Source organism: Balaenoptera ricei, chromosome X (assembly GCF_028023285.1).
Source record: "Balaenoptera ricei isolate mBalRic1 chromosome X, mBalRic1.hap2, whole genome shotgun sequence".
In the NCBI taxonomy this organism is placed as follows: Eukaryota; Metazoa; Chordata; class Mammalia; order Artiodactyla; family Balaenopteridae; genus Balaenoptera; species Balaenoptera ricei.
In genome coordinates, this window is record NC_082660.1 from 76,170,736 (window position 1) to 76,193,731 (window position 22,996).

General features: G+C 38.2%; 1 protein-coding gene and 1 pseudogene across 1 annotated transcript in view; one reads left to right on the plus strand and one right to left on the minus strand.

Annotated features, from left to right (window-relative positions):
* The window catches only part of POF1B (POF1B actin binding protein), a 95,431-nt gene that overhangs the window by 63,835 nt on the left and 8,600 nt on the right, over positions 1-22,996 (minus strand). The window contains exons 2-3 of the mRNA XM_059910710.1: positions 19,226-19,300; positions 16,536-16,616 (exon numbers count right to left, since the gene is read on the minus strand). Of these exons, the coding sequence (XP_059766693.1) occupies positions 16,536-16,616; positions 19,226-19,300 (156 nt within the window). The remainder of the gene's footprint in view (positions 1-16,535; positions 16,617-19,225; positions 19,301-22,996) is intronic.
* On the plus strand, positions 5,888-6,921 carry LOC132357604 (etoposide-induced protein 2.4 homolog; annotated as a pseudogene).

A 22,996-nucleotide genomic window follows, 5' to 3' on the forward strand; every position in this document is an offset into this window, starting at 1 on the left:
CACTGGTTGTTGAGAAGGCAAGACACTCTTGAACCCAAAGTATACACTTCTTGTGTTCAAGTTTGGATAAAGGGTGCTTTAACTTAATGTTCCTGGGATACTTTGGTAAAACAAACATATAAGTGATTCATTTTGACTAGCTGATGAATTACCAAATCTAAAGATGGATATATATTTAAAAATTCCCCTAGAAACTATTTTGTGTTTGTTTTTGTAAAAAAAAGCCTCTTTGGTAATACATGTAACACATGTTTACATTCATGTAACACATGTTTAAGAGCTTAGTATGCACAATATACTTTGCTAAGTATTATAAGGCATGAATCAAAGTTAGATTATTACTAGGAGCATTGAATATTGATCAGGGTTCAAACTATAGCCAGCAGCCTATATTTGTAATGTTCTCAAGCTAAGAATGGTATTTATATTTTTAAAGGATTGTAAGTAAAAAGAAGGAAGACCAAGACCTTATATTTCTAAAGGACTATAAGTAAAAAGAAAGAAGACCAAGACCCCATGTGGCCAACAAAGCCTAAAATATTTACTATATTGTCCTTTACAGGAAAAGTTTGCTAATCCCTAGTCTGGATGATATATGAACACAAATACCTATAATACAAGGGTGAAAGAGGCAAGGGCCAATAAAAAGTACAAAGAAATAACTTATGGGATGGAATTCAGAAGAAGAAAAACCGAGTTCCATTGGCAGTGCTTGGGTAGGTTACTTGGATCAGGTAGCATTTAAGAGAAGGTAAAGGTGGGCTTTGAATATAAGGAGGTGAAAGAAAATGGTATTTGAAGTGAAGGAAACAAAGTCAAGACACCAAGGTTGGAAAAGTGTAAAGTTATATGTAGGGAGCATACTTGGCAGATGGAGCTTGGTTCTGCAAGCAGTGAGATGCCTTTGAATGCTTTTAAACGGGGCTGTGATTTGAACATAAGTCTACTTCAGGAAGATTAATTGGGGAATGGAAAGAATACAGGTGAGGAGACCAGTTAGAAAATTATCCTAAATCATCAAGGACAGCACTTTTCAAAGAAGACTATGAGATCTTGAACCTGAGGAATCTACTATATGGTAAATGGACTCAAAAACTAAAACAGTAAAAGTGGAGACACATGGAGTTTTCTGTGCTCCTGGTAAGAATCTAGGTCAGATTCATATTTTTATTCTTCATAACACTTAGCAAAGTATATAGTGCATAGTAATCCCTTAAACATGTATTAACTTATTGCAAATAACTAGCAAAAGAACTCTTTTACAGCACACAGTTGAAAACACATGTCTGGAACTAAGTGGGGATTCCATGGCTATTGTTCTAGATTTCAGAATCATATGCTTAGAAGTTCTAGTTAAAATCATGCAATTGCTGAAAAGGCAAATGAAGATCAAAGACAGAACTACAAATCTTCAGACATATGAGAATCATAAGAGAAAAATGTCATACAGTCAAGAGAAGAGAAATTTTTAAGAAGCAATAGGAAGGTGAGTGAAGGTATAAATGCTTCAGGGAGGTCAACAGGTGAGAATTACAAAGTAGATTGGATTTGAACTACTACAAATCTATTGGGTTTGACTACTAAAATTAGTGGAAATAGGTATAATAGAAAAAAATTTCTGGGTTAATAAAACCTGTATTCAGTTCTGCCTCTATCACCTACATGCTGTGGAAACTTAGGTAAGTCATTTACCTTCTCTGAGGCTCAGTTCCTTTATCATAGGGATAGTAATGAAGGGTACTTTATACCAAGCAAAATATGTATGTTAAAGTACCTTTAATCTGTCATGTTAATGTATAAAAGGCATTGGTTTTGAATAATACATTAATATAATATTTAAAATCAATACTGATTTTAAAATAGTTTATGAGAATCTTGTTAGAACTTTTCTAGGATATCGAGTTTAAAAATACACAAAAGTGGACTTCCCTGGTGGCTCAGTGGTTAAGAATCTGCCTGCCAATGCAGGGGATACAGGTTCGAGCCCTGGTCCAGGAAGATCCCACATGCCGCGGAGCAACTAAGCCCGTGCGCCACAACTACTCAGCCTGTGCTCTAGAGCCTGCGAGCCACAACTACTGAGCCCACGTGCTGCAACTACTGAAGCCCGGGCTCCTAGAGCCCATGCTCCCCAACAAGAGAAGCCAGTGCAATGAGAAGCCCGCACACCACAACGGAGAGTAGCCCCTGCTCACCACAACTAGAGAAAGCCCGCACACAGCAATGAAGACGCAACACAGCCAATAAATAAATAAATATAAATAAATAGATAAAAAAAAATACACAAAAGTAAGCTTGTTGAGGGCAGGGACTTTATCCATCTTGAATACCCCATAGTGAATGAACAGATGATTGGATGAGAAGGGTCGATATGAACTTTCATATACGGATGTAAGCATCTTCTAATAGGGGAAAAAAATTTAACAAAAGCATGAAATTTTCTTCTCTATGAACTAAAATTCACTCTAAATGCTGAACCATTATTATTTTTTAAGAAGAAAAAGGACTTAGGTGCTAAGAGTATTGATTCTCCCTAAACTGTGTGTTGGACTTATTTTAAATGATCTACTGAAAGAAAAACTTCTAAATTTAGGGAACTATTATTTTCCCCAACTCTATAAGAAAGTAAAACCAAATATTAATATGAATAGATCACTCTGCATAAAACAGGTCAGCAAAATTAATCAAAAGTTTTAGATTTCTAATAAATGAGCTGCTAGACAGTTTCACTATTTGGTAGCTTATTTTATTTTTCTACCTGTACATTGGAATTGGTGCCAGACCCACCCTAAAAATTAACAGGTGTTTTCAAAGATGGCTGATCTTATAATTTAACTGTTACTTTTAGAACCTCTGGGAGTAGTTCTCACATCTAACAAAGTACATAATCCCCAACATCCACTTTACTGTTCCCAGGCCATGAAACCTTGTTGGAGAACATTTTTTAAAAAAGATTTGCTGGGCTTCCCTGGTGGCGCAGTGGTTGAGAATCTGCCTGCTAATGCAGACACGGGTTCGAGCCCTGGTCTGGGAAGATCCCACATGCCGTGGAGCAACTAGGCCCGTGAGCCACAACTACTGAGCCTGTGCTCCACAACAAGAGAGGCCACGATAGTGAGAGGCCTGCACACCACAATGAAGAGTGGCCCCCGCTTGCTGCAACTAGAGGAAGCCCTCGCACAGAAACGAAGACCCAACACAGCCTAAATAAATAAATAAATAAATAAATAAATAAAGGTGCTAAAAAAAAAAAAAGATTTGCTGATGTGGCTCAGTACGAATTCAAGTTATCCAACTTTAAGAAGCCCTCGGACATTCATGGTCATACTTGTATTCACCAAGTTCTCTATAACTACGGTTACAAATCTTTTTTTTTCCTGAAAGCCCCATGCTCATGTTTGTTCATTCACCTTCTACTTACTGAGAAAACCAATATAATCTGTCCAATGAGATTCCTCCATTTTCCTCCCCACCTCAAAAATCTCTTCAGTTTCTGCTCCTTCCACTCATTATGGAATAACATACTCCTCTTTTATCTGGAAGTCACTTCTCTGTCTGTACCTGGAATCCTATCCACTCTTGACTCTTCCAGAATCATGTCCCCTTTCTTCCCTTTCTCTGCTGCATCTTAACTTTTCCTTACTACTAGTTACTTCCCTCTGTCTATAAATCTCTCAGATCTCCAAGATTCTGTGCTACTATTCCATCTCTCCTCCTTTGACCAATATCCTTTTTAGGATAGTAATCCTCACTTATTTCCTCCACTTCTTGATCCAGTCACCCATTAACTTTTTGCATCTGGATTTTGCCTCCGTATGTATACTACAACTGCTCTCTCAAACATCACCATTGCTTTCTTAATGGTCAAACTCTATTTTCAAACCTCATCCTCCTTGGCCCTTTGGCCCTTTGAGATGGTTGACTGCCCCCTTTCTCTATTTGCTTCAGTTAGTCTGTGTTCACATCCCTCTCTGACCGCTCCTCTACCTGTGAAAGTGGTTCCTTCCTTCTGTTCCTTTAGAGTAGGCATTTTAGGTTCTAACCTCAACCCCTTCCATTACCCCTCAGTGATCTCACTCATTCCCACAGCTACAAAGATAACTTTAAGAGGAATAACTCCTATGTCTCTATCACAAATGTGACCTTCCTCAAGTTACCTTTTAACTGCCTGTTGGGCATCTTCCCTGCCATGTGTCTCAAAGGCTACTGGTTCAAACAGATCTCACAGTCTCCCCCTTTCCCAAACCAGCTTCTCCTCTCCCCTACTTCTTACTCCTTTTAATTGGGCTACCATGTTCCCAGTATCTCAAACTGAAAAGCTTAAGTCATATTTGATTTTTCTTCTTTTAACCCCAAATCCAATACAGGTTATCAAAACTTGTCAAAATTACCCCCAGAATAACAGTCAGAAAAGATAGAGAGTGACACATTTAGTTAGAAGACCTAAGCAAGTCACACTTATTTAAGCTTTTGTTTCCACATTAGTAAAATGGTACCAATAACGATGTTCATTGTAATAATCCCTTAAATACCACAATAAATCCTTCTCTGATTTCCCAAACAAATGTGTTATCCCCAGCCTCTGAACTTCAGTAAGACTTCATCTGTATTTCTCTTATGGCATCTATCATACACCTCACTATATATTTTACATAGCTGTTTGTGGACATATCTTATTCCCCTTCCTGAGAGGAACTGTCAGCTCCTTTGGTTTGGGAACCATGTCTTATTTCCTTTTATTTTCCAATTTGAAGGCTGTAGAGTGCCCTTCCCAAAGTAGGAGCTCTGCAAGTGGAAAATCAATGAAAATGATTAATATAATTTGGATTATATCTACTGATGGAATAAAAATATTTCCCCATTTCTGAGTCATGTTATATACCAGAATGCATAAATCCCTTGACTAAAATGACAATAAATGGAAAATAAGGAAGATCAGGAGCAACCAAAAATAAAAAGGCTGAACAGAGTTAGAAGGATATCATGAGAGAAGCGGATTGAGATCAGTTTAATTACAGGGAGAAGTAAAGATTAGACAAACTGGAAGGTGAAAGAGGATAAAGTTGCCATTTAGGAGCCTCAGCTTATTATAAATATTGTAATTTAGCCAGAATCTTCTACTGAGGGAATTTAAAAGAACAAACAAAAAGGCATATACTTAGATAAATAAAATGTATCTGGACAGGATTTTCAAGCTGCTCTGCAAAACCAGTTAGATTATTTTTGTTTACAAAGCATGGGGATTGAAATTTGTTTTATCCCTCAATACTGTAAAGAGTTAGAAGCTGAAAATGTTAAAGTTAAAATGATCATTTTTCTTTAACCCTCTGCTGCATCTTCTCCCTGAGAAACTATTTGCTTCTTTGCAGTTGAACACAACCATAATGAGGCAGGCTCAGTGTTACAAATATGTTATGTACTTGCATACATACTTCTGATTTCTCTGCTTTTGTGATTACTCTAGCTGGTGAGGATGGGGGAGAGGAGTGGTATGTGGGTGGGTCTCTGGATCCTAATTCACCTACATCATCAATCGTCCTTAATTCACAAATGTTCCTCTCCCATATCTGCATTGTTCGATTTCAGTTCCAACTCTGCTGTTTTGTAACCGAATGGTTTGGGACCAATTAAGAACTTCAGTTCCAAGAAGGTTGGGACCTTGTTTTGTTCACTGCTCTATCTCCAGTTCTTGGGGTAATTTTTGGTGCATAGTGGGCAATCGATAAAAATTAACTGAATAGGCAGGAGCTTCAGTGAAAATTCACTGATAGGTGGTACTGGGTGGCTGGGCGCGGAGGGGCGTGGAGGAGCCGAGCCGGCCTGCGGTGGGCCTGGAGCCAAAGACGTGGCAGCGAAGCTGCCGGGTCCTTCATGGTGAAAGATTTGGGGACATTTCTCTCTCCTTTGTGTAGTTGATAGTTTGGGCAGTGAAGATATGGCGGACAGTGTCAAAACTTTTCTACAGGACCTTGCCAGGGGAATCAAAGACTCCATCTGGGGAATTTGCACCATCTCAAAGCTAGAAGGTCGAAGTCAACAGAAGAGAGAGGAGCAGCGTCAAAGAAGGGCAAGCAGTGTCCTGGCTCAGAGGAGAGCCCAGAGTATAGAGAGGAAGCAAGACAGTGAACCACATGTTGTTAGTCGAATTTTTCAGTGCTGCACTTGGAATGGTGGGATATTCTGGTTGTCTCCTCTTGTTTTATTGAGTGTTTATTCCTGTGCTTCAGTCAGCAGTGGGCCAAATTATTGGTGAACCATCACTTCCTGGGGATGTTTGGTTGTGGCTAGAATTCTTCCTCACGTCAAATTTCAGTGCTCTTTGGGTGCTCCCCGTTTGTGCTTAGTAAAGTTGTGAACGCAATCGGGTTTCAGGATATAGCTGATCTGGCATTCGAGGTATCAGGGAGGAAAGCTCACCCATTCGCTACTTTCAGCAAAATAATTGCTGACATGCTCTTCAACCTTTTGCTGCAGGCTCTTTTTCTCCTCCAAGGGATGTTTATGAGTCTCTTCCCAATCCATCTTGTTGGTCAGCTGGTTAGTCTCCTGCACATGTCTCTTCTCTACTCACTATACTGCTTCAAATATCGTTGGTTCAATAAAGGAATTGAAATTCACCAGCAGTTGTAAAACATAGAAAGAATTGGCCTTACTACATTGCATTTGGTTTGCCCTTGTCTTTCCTCACAGCAATGCGGTCCTCCTACATTGACAGTGGCTGCCTCCTTTCTATCCTATTTCCTTTATTCATTATCAGCGCCTTTTCCAATTGCACCTCTTCTCCTTGGTGGTTTTCTTAAGCAACAGACTCTTCCACAAGATGGTCTACCTGCAGTTGCCCTGAGTAGCTCAACTTCTGCAGTAAAGTTCCCCTCACCTTACCCATGTCCTGCCAAACTGAAAGCTGCTGCAGGCCACTGAGTCACTTGCCTTCAAGAGGGGATGGGCGGGATTGGAGGGGCGCAATGGCAGCTCTTTTCCTTGTTCACCTCCCCCACCAGGGAAGGCAACACCAACTCTGCCAAGGGCCCTGTGCATATTCCCCTCTTTCTGAGAAATCGGGAATTTTTTATTTAACATCTTTATTGGAGTATAATTGCTTTACAGTGGTGTGTTATTTTCTGCTTTATAACAAAGTGAATCAGCTATACGTATACATATATCCCCATATATCTTCCCTCTTGCATCTCCCTCCCTCCCACCCTCCCTATCCCACCCCTCTAGGAGGTCACAAAGCACCGAGCTGATCTCCCTATGCTATGCAGTTGCTTCCCACTAGCTATCTATTTTACATTTGGTAGTGTATATAAGTCCATGCCACTCTCTTTGTCCCAGCTTACCATTCTCCCTGCCCGTGGCCTCAAGTCCATTCACTAGTAGTGCTGAGTCTTTATTCCTGTCTTGCCCCTAGGTTCTTCATGACCATTTTTCTTTTCTTTTTTTTATTCCATATATATGTTAACATACGGTATTTGTTTTTCTCTTTCTGACTTCATTCTGTATGACAGACTCTAGGTCCACCCACCTCACTAAAAATAACTCACTTTCGCTTTTTACGGCTGAGTAATATTCCATTGTATATATGGGCCATATCTTTATCCATTCATCTCTTGAAGGGCACTTAGGGTGCTTCCATGTCCTGGGTATTGTAAACAGAGCTGCAATGAACACTGTGGTAGATGACCCTTTTTGTATTATGGTTTCCTCAGGGTATATGCCCAGCAGTGGGATTGCTGGGTCGTATGGTAGTTCTATTTTTAGATTTTTAAGGAACCTCCATACAGTTCTCCATAGTGGCTGTATCAATTTACATTCCCACCAACAGTGCAAGAGGGTTCCCTTTTCTCCACACCCTCTCCAGCATTTATTGTTTCTACATTTTTTGATAATGGCCATTCTGACCAGTGTGAGATGATAGCTCATTGTAGTTTTGATTTGCATTTCTCTAATGATTAATGATGTTGAGCATTCTTTCATGTGTTTGTTGGCAATCTGTATATCTTCCTTGAAGAAATGTCTACTTAGGTCTTCTGCCCATTTTTAGATTGGGTTGTTTGTTTTTTTGATATTGAGCTGCTTGAGCCGCTTGTAAATTTTGGAAATTAATGCTTTATCAGTTGCTTCATTTGCAAATATTTTCTCCCATTATGAGGGTTGTCTTTTCGTCTTGTTTGTGGTTTCCTTTGCTGTGCAAAAGCTTTTAAGTTTCATTAGGTCCCATTTGTTTATTTTTGTTTTTATTTCCATTTCTCTAGGAGCTGGGTAAAAAAGAATCTTGCTGTGATTTATGTCAGAGTGTTCTGCCTATGTTTTCCTCTAAGAGTTTGATAGTGTCTGGCCTTACATTTAGATCTTTAATCCATTTTGAGTTTATTTTTGTGTATGGTGTTAGGGAGTGTTCTAATTTCATACTTTCACATGTACCTGTCCAGTTTTCCCAGCACCACTTATTGAAGAGGCTGTCTTTTCTCCATTGTATATTCTTGCCTCCTTTATCAAAGGTAAGGTGACCATATGTGCGTGGGTTTATCTCTGGGCTTTCTATTCTGTTCCATTCATCTATATTTCTGTTTCTGTGCCAGTACCATACTGTCTTGATTACTGTAGCTTTGTAGTATAGTCGGAAGTCAGGGAGCCTGATTCCTCCAGCTCCATTTTTCATTCTCAAGATTGCTTTGGCTATTTGGGGTCTCTTGTGTTTGCATACAAATTGTGAAAATTTTTGTTTTAGTTCTGTAAAAAATGCCAGTGGTAGTTTCATACGGATTGCATTAAATCTGTAGATTGCTTTGTAGAGTCATTTTCACAATGTTGATACTTCCAATCCAAGAACATGGTATATCTCTCCATCTATTTGTATCATCTTTAATTTCTTTCATCAGTGTCTTATAATTTTCTGCATACAGGTCTTTTGTCTCCTTAGGTAGGTTTATTCCTAGATATTTTATTCTTTTTGTTGCAATGGTAAACGGGAGTGTTTTCTTAATTTCACTTTCAGATTTTTCATCAATAGTATATAGGTATGCAAGAGACTTCTGTGCATTAATTTTGTATCCTGCTACTTTACCATATTCATTGATTAGCTCTAGTAGTTTTCTGGTAGCATCTTTAGGATTCTCTATGTATAGTATCATGTCATCTGCAAACTGTTGACAGCTTTACTTCTTCTCTTCCGCTTTGGATTCCTTTTATTTCTTTTTCTTCTCTGATTGCTGCGGCTAACACTTCCAAAACTATGTTGAATAATAGTGGTGAGAATGGGCAACCTTGTCTTGTTCCTGATCTTAGTGGAAATGGTTTCAGTTTTTCACCATTGAGGGTGATGCGGCCTATGGGTTTGTCATATATATGGCCTTTATTATGTTGAGGAAAGTTCCCTTTATGCCTACTTTCTGAGGTGTTTTTATCATAAATGGGTGTTGAGTTTTGTCAAAAGCCTTCTCTGCATCTACTGAGATGATCATATGGTTTTTCTCCTTCAATTTGTTAACATGCTGTATCACATTGATTGATTGGCGTATATTGAAAATCCTTGCATTGCTGGGATAAACCCCACTTGATCATGGTGTGTAATCCTTTTAATGTGCCGTTGGATTCTGTTTGCTAGTATTTTGTTGAGGATTTTTACATCTATATTCCTCAGTGACATTGGCCTGTAGTTTCCTTTCTTTGTGACATCTTTGTCTGGTTTTGGTATCAGGGTGATGGTGGCCTCATAGAATGAGTTTGGGAGTGTTCCTCCCTCTGCTATATTTTGGAAGATTTTGAGAAGGATAGTTGTTAACTCTTCTCTAAATATTTGAAAGATCTCGCCTGTGAAGGCATCTGGTCTTGGGCTTTTGCTTATTGGAAGATTTTTCATCAGTTTCAATTTCATAACTTGTGATTGCTCTGTTCATATTTTCTATTTCTTCCTGGTTCAGTCATGGAGGGTCATACCTTTCTAAGAATTTGTCCATTTCTTCCAGGTTGTCCATTTTATTGGCATAGAGTTGCTTGTAGTAATCTCTCATGATCCTTTGTATTTCTGCAATGTCAGTTGTTACTTCTCCTTTTTCGTTTCTAATTCTAATGATTTGAGTCTTCTCCCTTTTTTTCCTGATGAGTCTGGCTAATGGTTTATCAATTTTGTTTATCTTCTCAAAGAACCAGCTGTTATGATTTCTTTCCTTCTGCTAAATTTGGAGTTTTTTTTCTTCTTCTTTCTGTAATTCTTTTAGGTGTAAGGTTAGGTTGTTTATTTGAGGTGTTTCTTGTTTCTTAAGGTAGGATTGTAATGCTAAAATCTTCCCTCTTATAAATGCATTTGCTGCATCCCATAAGTTTTGGGTCATCGTGTTTTCACTTTCATTTGTTTCTAGGTATTTTTTGAGTTCCTCTTTGATTTCTTCAGTGATCTCTTGGTTACTTAGTAGTGTATTGTTTAGCCTCCATGTGTTTGTACTTTGTACAGATTTTTTCCTGTAACTGATATCTAGTCTCATAGTGTTGTGGTCAGAAAACATACTTGATACGATTTCAATTTTCTTAAATTTATCAAGGCTAGATTTGTGACCCAAGATATGATCTATCCTGGAGATTGTTCCATAAGCACTTGAGAAAAATGTGTATTCTGTTGTTTTTGGATGGAATGTCCTATAAATATCAATTAAGCCCATCTTGTTTAATGTATCATTTAAAGCTTGTGTTTCCTTATTTATTTTCATTTTGGATGATCTGTCCATTGGTGAAATTAGGGTGCTAAAGTCCCCTACTATGATTGTGTTACTGTCGATTTCCCCTTTTATGGCTGTTAGTATTTGCCTTATATATTGAGGTGCTCCTATGTTGGGTACATAAATATTTACAATTGTTGTATCTTCTTCTTGGATTGATCCCTTGATCATTATGTAGTGTCCTTCTTTCTGTCTTGTAATGTAATAGTCTTTGTTTTAAAGTCTATTTTGTCTGATATGAGAATTGCTACTCCAGCTTTCTTTTGATTTCCATTTGCTTGGAATATTTTTCTATCCCCTCACTTTCAGTCTGTATGCGTCCTAAGGTCTGAAGTGGGACTCTTGTACACAGCATATATACGGGTCTTGTTTTTGTATCCATTCAGCCAGTCTATGCCTTTTGGTTAGAGCATTTAATCCATTTACATTTAAGGTAATTATTGATATGTATGTTCCTAACCATTTTCTTAATTGTTTTGGGATTATTATTGTAGATCTTTTCCTTCTCTTGTGTCTCCTGCCTAGAGAAGTTCCTTTAGCATTTGTTGTAAAGCTTGTTTGGTGGTGCTGAATTCTCTTAGCTTTTGCTTGTCTTTAAAGCTTTTAATTTCTCCTGAAAATCTGAATGAAATCCTTGCTGGGTAGAGTAATCGTGGTTGTAGTTTTTTCCTTTTCATCACTTTAAATATGTCCTGCCACTCCCTTCGGGCTTGCAGAGTTTCTGCTGAAAGTTCAGCTGTTAACCTTATGGGGATTCCCTTGTATGTTATTTGTTGTTTTTCCCTTGCTACTTTTAATACTTTTTTCTTTATATTTAGTTTTTGATAGTTTGATTAATATGTGTCTTGGCGTCTTTCTCCTTGAATTAATCCTGCATGGGACTCTCGGTACTTCCTGGACTTGATTGACTATTTCCTTTCCCATATTAGGGAAGTTTTCAACTATAATCTCTTCAAATATTTTCCCAGTCCCTTTCTTTTTATCTTCTTCTTCTGGGAACCCTATAATTCGAATGTTGGTGCATTTAATGTTGTCCCAGAGGTCTGAGACTGTACTCAATTCTTTTCATTCTTTTTTGTTTATTCTGCTCTGCAGTGTTTATTTCCACTCTTTTATCTTCCAGGTCACTTATCCCTGCTTCTGCCTCCGTCATTCTACTATTGATCCCTTCTAGAGAATTTTTTATTTCATTTATTGCATTGTTCATCATTGTTTGCTCTTTAGTTCTTCTAGGTTCTTATTACACGTTTCTTGTTTTTTCTCCATTCAATTTCCAAGATTTTGGATCATCTTTACTATCATTATTCTGAATTCTTTTTAAGGTAGACTGCCTATTTCCTCTCCTTTTTTTTGGTCTGGTTTGGTTTTGCCTTGCTTCGTTATCTGCTGTGTGTTTCTCTGTCTTCTCATTTTGCTTAACTTACTGTGTTTGGGGTCTTCTTTTCACAGGCTGCAGGTTCATAGTTCCCGTTGTTTTTGGTGTCTGCCATAAGTGGCTAAGGTTGGTTCAGTGGGTTGTGTAGGCTTCCTGGTGGAGGGGACTAGTGCCTGTGTTCTGGTGGATGAGGCTGGATCTTGTCTTTCTGGTGGGCAGGTCCACGTCTGGTGGTGTTTTGGGGTCTTTGTGACATTATGTTTTTAGGCAGCCTCTCTGCTAATGGGTGAGGTTGTATTCCTGCCTTACTAGTTGTTTGGCATAGGGTGTCCAGCACTGTAGCTTGCTGGTCGTTGAGTGGAGTTGCGTGTTTATGTTGAGGTGGAGATCTCTGGGATATATTCGCTGTTTGATATTATGTGGAGCTGGATGGTCTCTGGTGGACCAATGTCCTGAATTTGGCTCTCCCACCTCAGAGGCACAGCCCTGATGACTGGCCAGAGCACCAAGAGCCTGTTATGCACACGGCTCAGAATAAAAGGGAGAAAAAAAGAAAGAAAGAAAGAAAAAGATAAAATAAATAAAATAAAATAAAGTTATTAAAATAAAAAATAATTATTAAAAAATTTTTTAAATAAAAAGTAAAGAAGAGAGCAACCAAACCAAAAAACAAATCCACCAATGATAACAAGTGCTAAAAACTATACTAAAAAAAGGAAAAACAAAAACAGGCAGAGAGAACCCTAAGACAAATGGTAAAAGCAAAGCTATACACACAACATCACACACAGAAGCATATATATAAACACTCACAAAAAGAGAAAAAGGGAAAAAAATATACATATCGTTGCTCCCAAAGTCCACCTCCTCAATTTGTGATGATTCGTTATCTATTCAGGTATTCCACAGATGCAGGGTACATCACATTGATTGTGCAGATTTAATTTGCTGCTCCTGAGGCTGCTGGGAGAGATTTCCCTTTCTCTTCTTTGTTTGCACAGCTCCTGGGGTTCAGCTTTGGATTTGGCTCTGCCTCTGCATGTAGGTCACCTGAGGGCATCTATTCTTCGCTCAGACAGGACAGGGTTAAAGGAGCAGCTGATTTGGGGACTCTGGCTCACTCAGGCAGGTGGAGGGAGGGGTATGGGAATGCAGGGTGAGCGTGCAGTGGCAGAGGCCAGCGTGATATTGCAACTGCCTGAGGTGTACCGTGTGTTCTCCCGGGGAAGTTGTCCCTTGATCACGGGACCCTGGCAGTGGCAGGCTGCACAGGCTCCTGGGAGGGGAGGTGTGGGTAGTGACCTGTGCTTGCACACAGGTTTCTTGGTGGCAGCAGCAGCAGCCTTAGTGTCCCATGCCCATCTCTGGGATCCACGCTGATAGCCGTGGCTCGTGCCTGTCTCTGGAGCTCCTTTAAGCAGTGCTCTTAATCCCCTCTCCTTGTGCACCAGGAAACAAAGAGGCAAGAAAAATTCTCTTGCCTCTTTGGCAGCTCCAGACTTTTGCCAGACTCCCTCCTGGCTAGCTGTGGTGCACTAACCCCCTTCAGGCTGTGTTCACATAGCCAACCCCAGTCCTCTCCCTGGGATCTGACTTCCGAAGCTCAAGTCTCAGTTCCCAGCCCCCACCCACCCCGGCGGGCGAGCAGACAAGCCTCTCGGGCTGGTGAGTCCTGGTCGGCGCTGATCCTCTGTGCAGGGATCTCTCTGCTTTGCCCTCTGCACCCCTGTTGCTGCACTCTCCTCCGTGGCTCCGAAGCTCCCCCCCCTGCCACCCACAGTCTCCACCCGCAAAGGGGCTTCCTAATGTGTGGAAACCTTTCCTCGTTCACATCTCCCTCCCAGAGGTGCAGGTCCCATCCCTATTGTTTTGTCTCTGTTTTTTCTTTTGCCCTACCCAGGTACGTGGGGAGTTTCTTGCCTTTTGGGAAGTCTGAGGTCTTGTGCCAGCGTTCAGCAGGTGTTCTGTAGGAGTTGTTCCACATGTAGATGTATTTCTGTTGTATTTGTGGGGTGGAAGGTTATCTCCATGTCCTACTCTTCTGCCATCTTCAGGAATCGGGATTTTTGTCTTCGGTGCAGATAAGGCAGAATCTTCCAGACATCAGTATGGATTTTAAACACCGGTGAGTCTGAAAGGACCACAGGTTTTTCTGCTCTTTTCTAGCATTTGCCATCCCCCATGCCTGGACTGATTTGAATTTCTCCCTGTGCCATTTATCTTCCCACTTCCCCTTCCTGCCTTCCACCACCCTTGGATGAATGGGTTTTTGTAATTCTAGCTGTTGTATTTTGTGGACTTGTTATTTTTGTTTTTCTGTGAAGTACACATATTGGATGTGGGAGTAAAGGAGGTTCTGCTGCTCCTGGTCACTCCCTTTATAGCCATCACTGTCTTGTTTCTTGTAACTCAGGTTACATTTGTTCTTTTGCTCCACTACAAGGAAAACAAGCCTGAAGAGATGGAACAGGAGGAAAGACCTCACAGCTAGATCTGCTAGGTTTTGAGAAGTGATTTTCTTCCTTCCCCTTGAAGGGGAAAAAAGTCTTTTTCACTGGTACATTTAATGTGCCCCCAACTATAGGGAGGTACCAATTTTGGACAAGTGCCATTGCAGCACAGAATGCTCAGAGAACCTGAACTTTTAAACTCTGGAGATCTGAACTTTACTGTTGGCCACTGATGGGTCTGCCTGGTATTTCAAAGGATATTGGGTGCTGCAAATAGGAACTGAAAGGGTAAACTTATTAAACCCATTAAACCTGTGGGAAAAAAAATTCACTGAATAAATGACAACTTCTCTGTGCTGCTGTTTTCTCACTTTTTTAGAACTAAATGAGATAAAATATGTAAATTGCCTAGCATGGGGTATATATCCAATAAATATTAATTCTTCCATTTCCTCATTAACTAAAGAATAAGAATGCATCCAAAGTCACATAAGAATCACTTGCAAAGAAGGCTGGAATTCAAATGATTCGATATATAAAATCTCTCCATGGATATATCTTAGGCAAACACAACACTTCTCACATCATGAAAAAAAAGTGCTATCTAGAACTAATTCTTTGAGAGCCAGGGATGTCAAGTGTAATATGCATTCAAGTATGCATATTCCCCAGTTTATTTGTGAAAGGAAGAAAAAGAGTGAGAGGGAAAAGGGGAAAGCATAAAGTGATTGGCCAAGTTGTAGAAAGAGGTACAGTCTCATCTCCGAGGCCTTCCTCATGTCTCCCTTCCCCCCCCCCACATTTTTCAGATTTGTTGCTTAAACACTTGATTCTGCAAAAGGAGAAAGCAGCTGCTTTACTATAATCACATTCTCTCTTGATTTATACATAGATGTATGAAAACTCCAGGAAATGTCCAAAACAGTCACCCTCTCCAACACAGAGCCTGTAAGCTCATAGGTTCACACACGCACATGTGCACAACTAACAGCCTCTCTAGCTAAAGAGACATGAGACAATAATTTTTAAATGAATAAAGAAAGAAGAAAGATGGGAGATAGATACAAGCAGAAGAATAGTATTAATATATACTTCCCACTCAACTAGACTAGTACCAAGTGTGTTACCCTAATTTAACACTTTGTTTTCCACAGCTGAAGCAAATGATCAATTTTATTTTTGAGAGAGAGGAGAATTGTTTCCTGCAGTAGTAGAAAAATAAAATAAAGAGAAAAGCAAAGAATTGTGGTATTATTATTCGGGGCACACTGTTTCTATTTGTGAAACTTTTGTCCTTATAACCCCATAGAAGAACCTCCTGTCGCAGCAGCTAAAGTAAGGCCGTGTGTGTGTGTGTGTGTGTGTGTGTTTGTGTGTGTGTGTGTTGAGGAAGGCTTATTACTGTGGGAAATTTTTTTTTTCTTTTCTCCTCAAAATGAGTCAGAGAATAATATCCTAGTTTGTATAATATAAGGTTAAATATCTTTGTAGAAAATATAATAATGTAATTTTCAAAAGACCTCATTTCTAGGCACAAAAGTTCATACACCGTAGGAAACAAAGGCATGGAGACACTTTTGAACTTTTGACTTTTCATTTTCTTCTTCCTAGCCCATATCTCAATGGTAAATCTAAATAGACTAAAGACTCCAACCGCCAATGCAACAGGTGATAGTTTTATATGAAGCCTGTGAAAGAACTTTGTCCCTTTTTTCTTTAGTTCAAAGTGCACAAAGGGTGGTGCTATAGAAGCAGAAAGACTTTATAACCCAAGAATTTCCATGCTACTTGGAACTGTTGCATCTCTGAGGCACATGGTTGTCTGGAGCTAAAGATGACTTTGTTAATATTAATGATCAGAAAGTAACTTTATAACTGGAAGAACTCCAACAATCTGATTTTAGGAATCTAGTAGCTGACTCACCCTTCTTGTTTAAGCTATCAACTTCTGAGGAATTACTAGGTTGGTACAAGAGTTTGCATGATATAGCTTACCTGTTCAGGATTTTGCACTACATATTGCCTAATAGTGGTCTGCGGATATGTAGTGACTTTCACTGTTGGAGAATGGAGTTCCTGTGAAGAAAAGATAAAAGTTGCATATAATCATAGTTATTTAGTGACCTTGGAGCCAGAATAATAGGGAGCAATTTTCAGAGTGAAATTTTAAAAACCATTTACATAAATGATGACATATGAATTTATGTTTTGGTTAATTTCAGTCTCAAAAACATACATGAAAGAGTGTGTTTATGGGCTCAGCACCATGCTAGGTATTTCTATTATACTCATTGCATAGTAATTCATCACACATTCCAAACTATGTTTGATGAGAGTTTCAAAATATTTGTTTCATTGTAAATGCCCCCACATGATTAGAAGAATATATAGCTTAATATTTATTAATCAGATCTTCTGTTTGGAAAGGACATCCTATAATTTAAAAAATGAAAGGAGACGCAAAGAGAAAACTGTGTGTGTATACACTTAAACATTTAAATCTTCAGTGTGGTGGCAGGCAAGGGCCATAAATAACGTTAAAAGGGAGACAAAACACCAGAACAAAGTCATTTGTAAATTTTTGATGGAAAAAGAATGGGTATCATTAATATAAAGAGAGTTTTTATACCTCGGTGAGAAAAAAAAATCTTCACATTAGTAGAAAAATGAGCAAACGGTATGAAAGCAGAAAAGAAGAAAAGCAAATGATTAACAAACAACAAAAATTATTCAAACAAACTAAGAATCAAATAAACATAACAAAAGAATACCATATTTTAACTGGGAAAATGTTAAAATAATAATGCTGATGAGGGCACAGTGGGAGGAGCATTTTCCTGTGGAGAGGGGAAAGATTAAATAATCATTCATAAGCTGAAATATGTAGCCATCAAAATAATGATCTTGATAATACAAATTTACATTAAAAAGCTCATAATATTATATAAGATTAAGTGAGAATGAAGATATAAAACTGCATATATGGTATGATCTTAATTTTTTTATTTGAATGGAAGAAAACACAACAAAATGCTAAGAGTACTATCTCTGGGTAGGGGATGGGCCATGAGTGAATTTTATTTTTTCTTCTTTATGTTCTTCTGTATTTCCAAATTTTCTAGAATAAACATTTTTTGTCAGAAGTAAAATTTACAGCAAACTTAATTCTAGAGCCCTTTATTATGAAAAATAACAGTAAATGCAATTTTATGACTGGATTTGAGTGTAGTGAACAGCTCTGTGATTTAAGTAGACTTACTTTTCTGAGCTAATCCTATGTTGGTGGTCCATCCTGTGGGGCTCCACTTTTAACTCAGTTGTAGCCTTTATTCCACTGTCCTATGTTTTGTTAGGTGTGTGACCCATGTTAGTCTGAGTTCTTTGGGAGTAGTGATTGGTTCCAATTCATCTTTGTGCAATATTTGGTACATACTTGGCACTCAGCAAATGTTCACTGAATAAATGCATGACTCTAACTGATCTAGTTTTAGGCCAGGCCGAATTGGGACATGGTAGGCAAACTTTTCTTTGATAATCTTACTTGTTCTGAATAATATCACCTTTTCCTCACTGTACCCCAGGTCTAGAGACCAGCTTTTGTCCATTTGGCCCTTCACTATTCAAGTTCACATCATGACACTTCAGTCTGGGCAGGCATGTTTTCTCAGAACAGTATCTTTCTCCCTCCTGTCCTCCAAATCCTGCAGCCTTTATACTCCCCTCCTGTGTACTAACAAACTTAGGATGTCATATGGTTTATTTACTCAGAATTTACTTTTTAATATGTGGGACTAGCTCATTAAACACATATTTGTTAATATGGTATTTAATTATTATTACAGGTACCTTTGGAGATATAATGTGTACACTCAAAAATAATCTTAAAAGTGGGATTATTAGGTCATAAAGGTTAAGGGAACTTGACCTTGTGTGTCTTTCAAATCATGCACCTTGGAGAAGGGCTAGTTCTGACCCTGTAAGTTATTCTCTCTGGATATAAATGTACAGTATTATCATTCACAAAGTCACATCCACAATCAATCCAAGATCTAGGTACTTCATTTCTGCTCAGATCAAGGACCTTTAAAATATACATAATCAGGGCTTCCCTGGTGGCGCAGTGGTTGAGAGTCTGCCTGCCAGTGCAGGGGACACGGGTTCGAGCCCTGGTCTGGGAGGATCCCACATGCCGCGGAGTGGCTGGGCCCGTGAGCCACAATTGCTGAGCCTGTGTGTCTGGAGCCTGTGCTCCGCAACAGGAGAGGCTGCGATGGTGAGAGGCCTGCGCACTGCGATGAAGAGTGGCCCCCGCTTGCCGCAACTAGAGAAAGCCCTCGCACAGAAACGAAGACCCAACACAGCCATAAATAAATAAAAATAAATTTTAAAAAATATATATATACACATAATCAGTGGGAGATCCTTGGCAAAAAATAAACTGCACTCAAACAATAACAATCAGATTGAGTAGACAATGAAATTGAAAACCTCAATTCACAGCACTTGCTTCATATTCCTATAATGGGCTGAGCTGACTTTCATATGTAAGGCTCTCCTTTCCAGTTTTATGTTCCTGAATTTTTGTGAATGTGTAAAGCTTTATGAGGGCCTAAAGATCACTTAAACATACAAGCAAGGTTTATACAAAAAGAAATTAATCTAATCTAATCCATATCTTATTTTACCTGTTCAGTATTTGGGGTTTTATGTAGAGTGCTTGGGGCACAAGTAGATATTTTCAGAGTTGGAGAATGAAGTTCCTGTTGATAGAAACAAAAGGGGGTTCAGAAACTATTACTGAGCAGTGTCATTTAAATGTCTTAGGTTAAGGTATTATCATTTCCTTTATTTTTATAATAACCCAATTTGTCAGAAATAAGAACGTTATTTAGTGCTTTCTTAGATGATGTCCATCTTTCCAAAGAGCACATTACCAATTCCTTTGTCAGCATTGCGAGTAATCTAATGAAAAATAATTTCTAGAATGCTTTCATAACAATACATACTTCTTGCACTTTTAGTTTGCATCCCTTTTTTTGCTTTTTTGAGAACTCGGCTGATGTATCCCCCAATGTTATTGTATGTCTGCAATTAACAAGATTTAAAATTTATCAAACAAAAACATTAAATGTAAAAAAATCTGAAACCAATATAGGAAACTACCTTTGAAAACTCAACTAAGACTACTGCTCTTAGATTACTTCAAGCTGATTTTTAATTCTGCTTCGTGTGATCTGCTTCTAGTTTAATTTCAAAGAGTAGGTTCTGATGTTAAAGAATGATCCATAAAGATGAGAGTATGATTTTTGATAATGATTAGATAAAATGGTCACTCTATCGATTATGCTGGCATTCTTTACGTTTTTCCCAGATCAGCAAATTGCATAACTTCATCAGTGTGCAAAGAGTTGACAGCATTACTCAATTTCTTCATACATTACTATAATTTACAACCAATTGACACAACTCCAGGATATATTCCTAAAATGATAAAAATAGTGTTTTCTTCAGATCAAGGAGGTATTAAAAATCGGAATCACAGACTTACAAGGGAAACACTGACAGACTAATACCGAAGTATAGCTATAATGTAGGTGTAACATGCTGTTCTTAAAACAGGACTGTGCATTTACTCAGACTGCCAAATGTTCTGCACACTGTGGTTTTCCTTTTGGTTCAACTTGTAACATTTTCAATCTTCCTCCCTCTGTTACATCAACAGCAACACTGCAAGCTTAATGTTTCTAGGCAGACTTTGAATAGGTTCCCAGATTTCCTGCTGGTAGCTGAGGATAATTGCTCAGGCAAATGCACAGAATTAAAGACTTTAGACCAAACAGGTACGTGTTCTTCAGTTTAGGAAAATGGCTACAAATACAACCAAGTGCAGGTGGATTTGGCCCACAGATCCAACAGGAATAAGTTCAGAAAGACAAAAAAGGTGCTTTTTAGTTATGCAATAGTGCATGAATACACTCTAACATAAAAATTTATAAAGTCAAAGATCTTCCCTTAACCATCCTCCCTTCATTCAAATCTCTTACCCATATATATACATATATGTATAAATAATATTTACTGCTTTTATTATTCTGCAATGTAAGCCTAACAATATCTCATATTATAGATTAATGTCTTAATTCATTATTTTAAATTATAGTGTTCCATAATGTTTGTTTGATAGTTTACTTATATATCTTTTTAAAATTGTTTCCAGGTTTCCACTATGCTGCAGAGCATACTTGTGCAATGTGAGTATTTCTCTAGAATCCCACAAAGTGGAATTACTAGGGCACAGAATATGTGCATTATTCATTTTAACACATACTGCCCAATTGATTTCTCAAATGGCTATGCCAATTCCACATCCATCAGCAAAGTGTAAAATTACTCATGTGTGAAAGATGCTTTTATGAAAACTTTTAGCCTTTTTAGGCTGTGGCTAGTAATACTAGGGTTATTTTGAGAATACAGTTAGTGCACACTGCCTGGTACCTTGTTCTATAGATAGTAGTTCTTTCCCTTTCCCTTTACCCTATTCAAATCTGATGACATCAGCAAATTAAACAGAATGAGACTTAACTAGCTATGTGGAGTAGCTTTTAAGATGAAAGAGTACACTGAGAAGTTTTATAAACTTGCTGAAATTAACCCAAGTAGGAATACACACACATACACAAATATATATGTGTGTGTGTGTGTATATGTATCTTACATCTTTAGGGCATATATTGATAGGCAGTTACTTTACTCAGATGCCAAGATAGCAGATATTCAAAAGGCAAATTGGTGTATTTGCACAAAGACTAGTCTAGTGCTAAAATGAAGAAATTATTCAATCTTCTTATATTTGGAAAGCTGGTACATTAATTCCACAAATTATGCTTTACTTAATTGTTCTGAGCCTTCATTATTAGAATTGATCTAGGCAAATGTGGCTTTTCCCATACAACCCTATGGAAACGAAGGACAAATGGAATGACTTCAAAAAGTAAAATATTAAGGAGATAGCTTAATATGGGTCAAAGAGATTAAGACATATGGCAGTGACCAGCATGAGTTTAAATTGCAGCAGTATTAGACTTATCATAAGGTGGAAAAAAACCTATCTGAATATAAGGTGTATTAATTTCAGAAAAACTTGCTAAAGAAAACCCTTTTCCCCTGAAAGTCTACGGAATTAGGTAAGTAGTGTGAGTAAAGGTCCAAAATGAACATTGTCTTGATGATGGAAGTTACTTTCAGTGGCATCTAGCTCTAGGCAGGATTGCAGCAAGTCATTCCACAAGTAGCTATTGCCTATTCTACAGGAAGTGATCAAAAATGTTTGTGAATGAATGAATGGATGAATGAAGAGGATGTCTTAGTTTTAAAGGCATCTCAGGAATAGAAATCTAAATCTCTCTCTTGATAACCTACATCAATGTTTAATTTTCAGTGTCACTCATCTGTATAGAGCTTCCTTAAATTCTTCATGTTGAAATCATTAAATCTAATGAATAGTTACATCTTTTGTACTTATGCCCTCTATGCCATAGCCCCATGTTCCTTATAACAAAATAATTGAAGGCTGGGGAAGGGGTGGTGGTGACTATCATAATATAGTGGAAAGAGTCCTGTGCTTGAAGTCCAGAGACCTAGGTTCTACTTCTAGTTATACCACTATACCACCAGCCAGCTGGGATAATGAACAACTCATGCCATCTTCCTGAGCTTGTTTCCTCATGTGAGAAACGGGATGTGGGTATGTGTAAGTGTGGATTGGAGGATCTTTAAGCCCCATTCTATTTCCGACATTCTGTGAATATAAGAGGTCACTCCCAGCTTATTTTTCCATACAGACAAGACAATTTCAAATCCTTTAAACTTGTCAGTCTTGTATTCCTTTGATGAAGATGATAATGACAACTAACACCTATTAAGAGCTTTCTATGCCAAATATGTTACATAGATCATCTTATTTAACACTGAGAAAAACTGCCATCAGAAAGGTACTACTATAACCCCATTTTACATATGAGTAAAGTTAGACAAAGATAGGTTAAGTAGCTAGCTGAAGATCACACAGCTAATACTAAGGTGTTGGGATTCCAACTCAAGTAGCGTGATGCTACTTAATCACTAAATCCAGAACTCATGCCCTTAATCACTATACTTTCCCACACCTATATCCTGCCTCATTATATTTTCTGTTTTTCAAGTTGTGGAACAAAATTCTCCTGTTAGATTTGACTAATTCTCATAATAAGAGGCTAGATATTTGACTCTTTTTATTATTTACTATCAAAAGTAACTTTTTGGTGCCTGAAAACAAGAAATCCACCCATAACTGACCGTGTGAGAGAATAGCCCTGATTAAATATTTTAAACTTCTACCAATTCAACAGGGTTTTTTTTGAAGTAGACCGCATGATATATTTACAGAGTGTACATACAGAACTCTAAACTCAATAAAA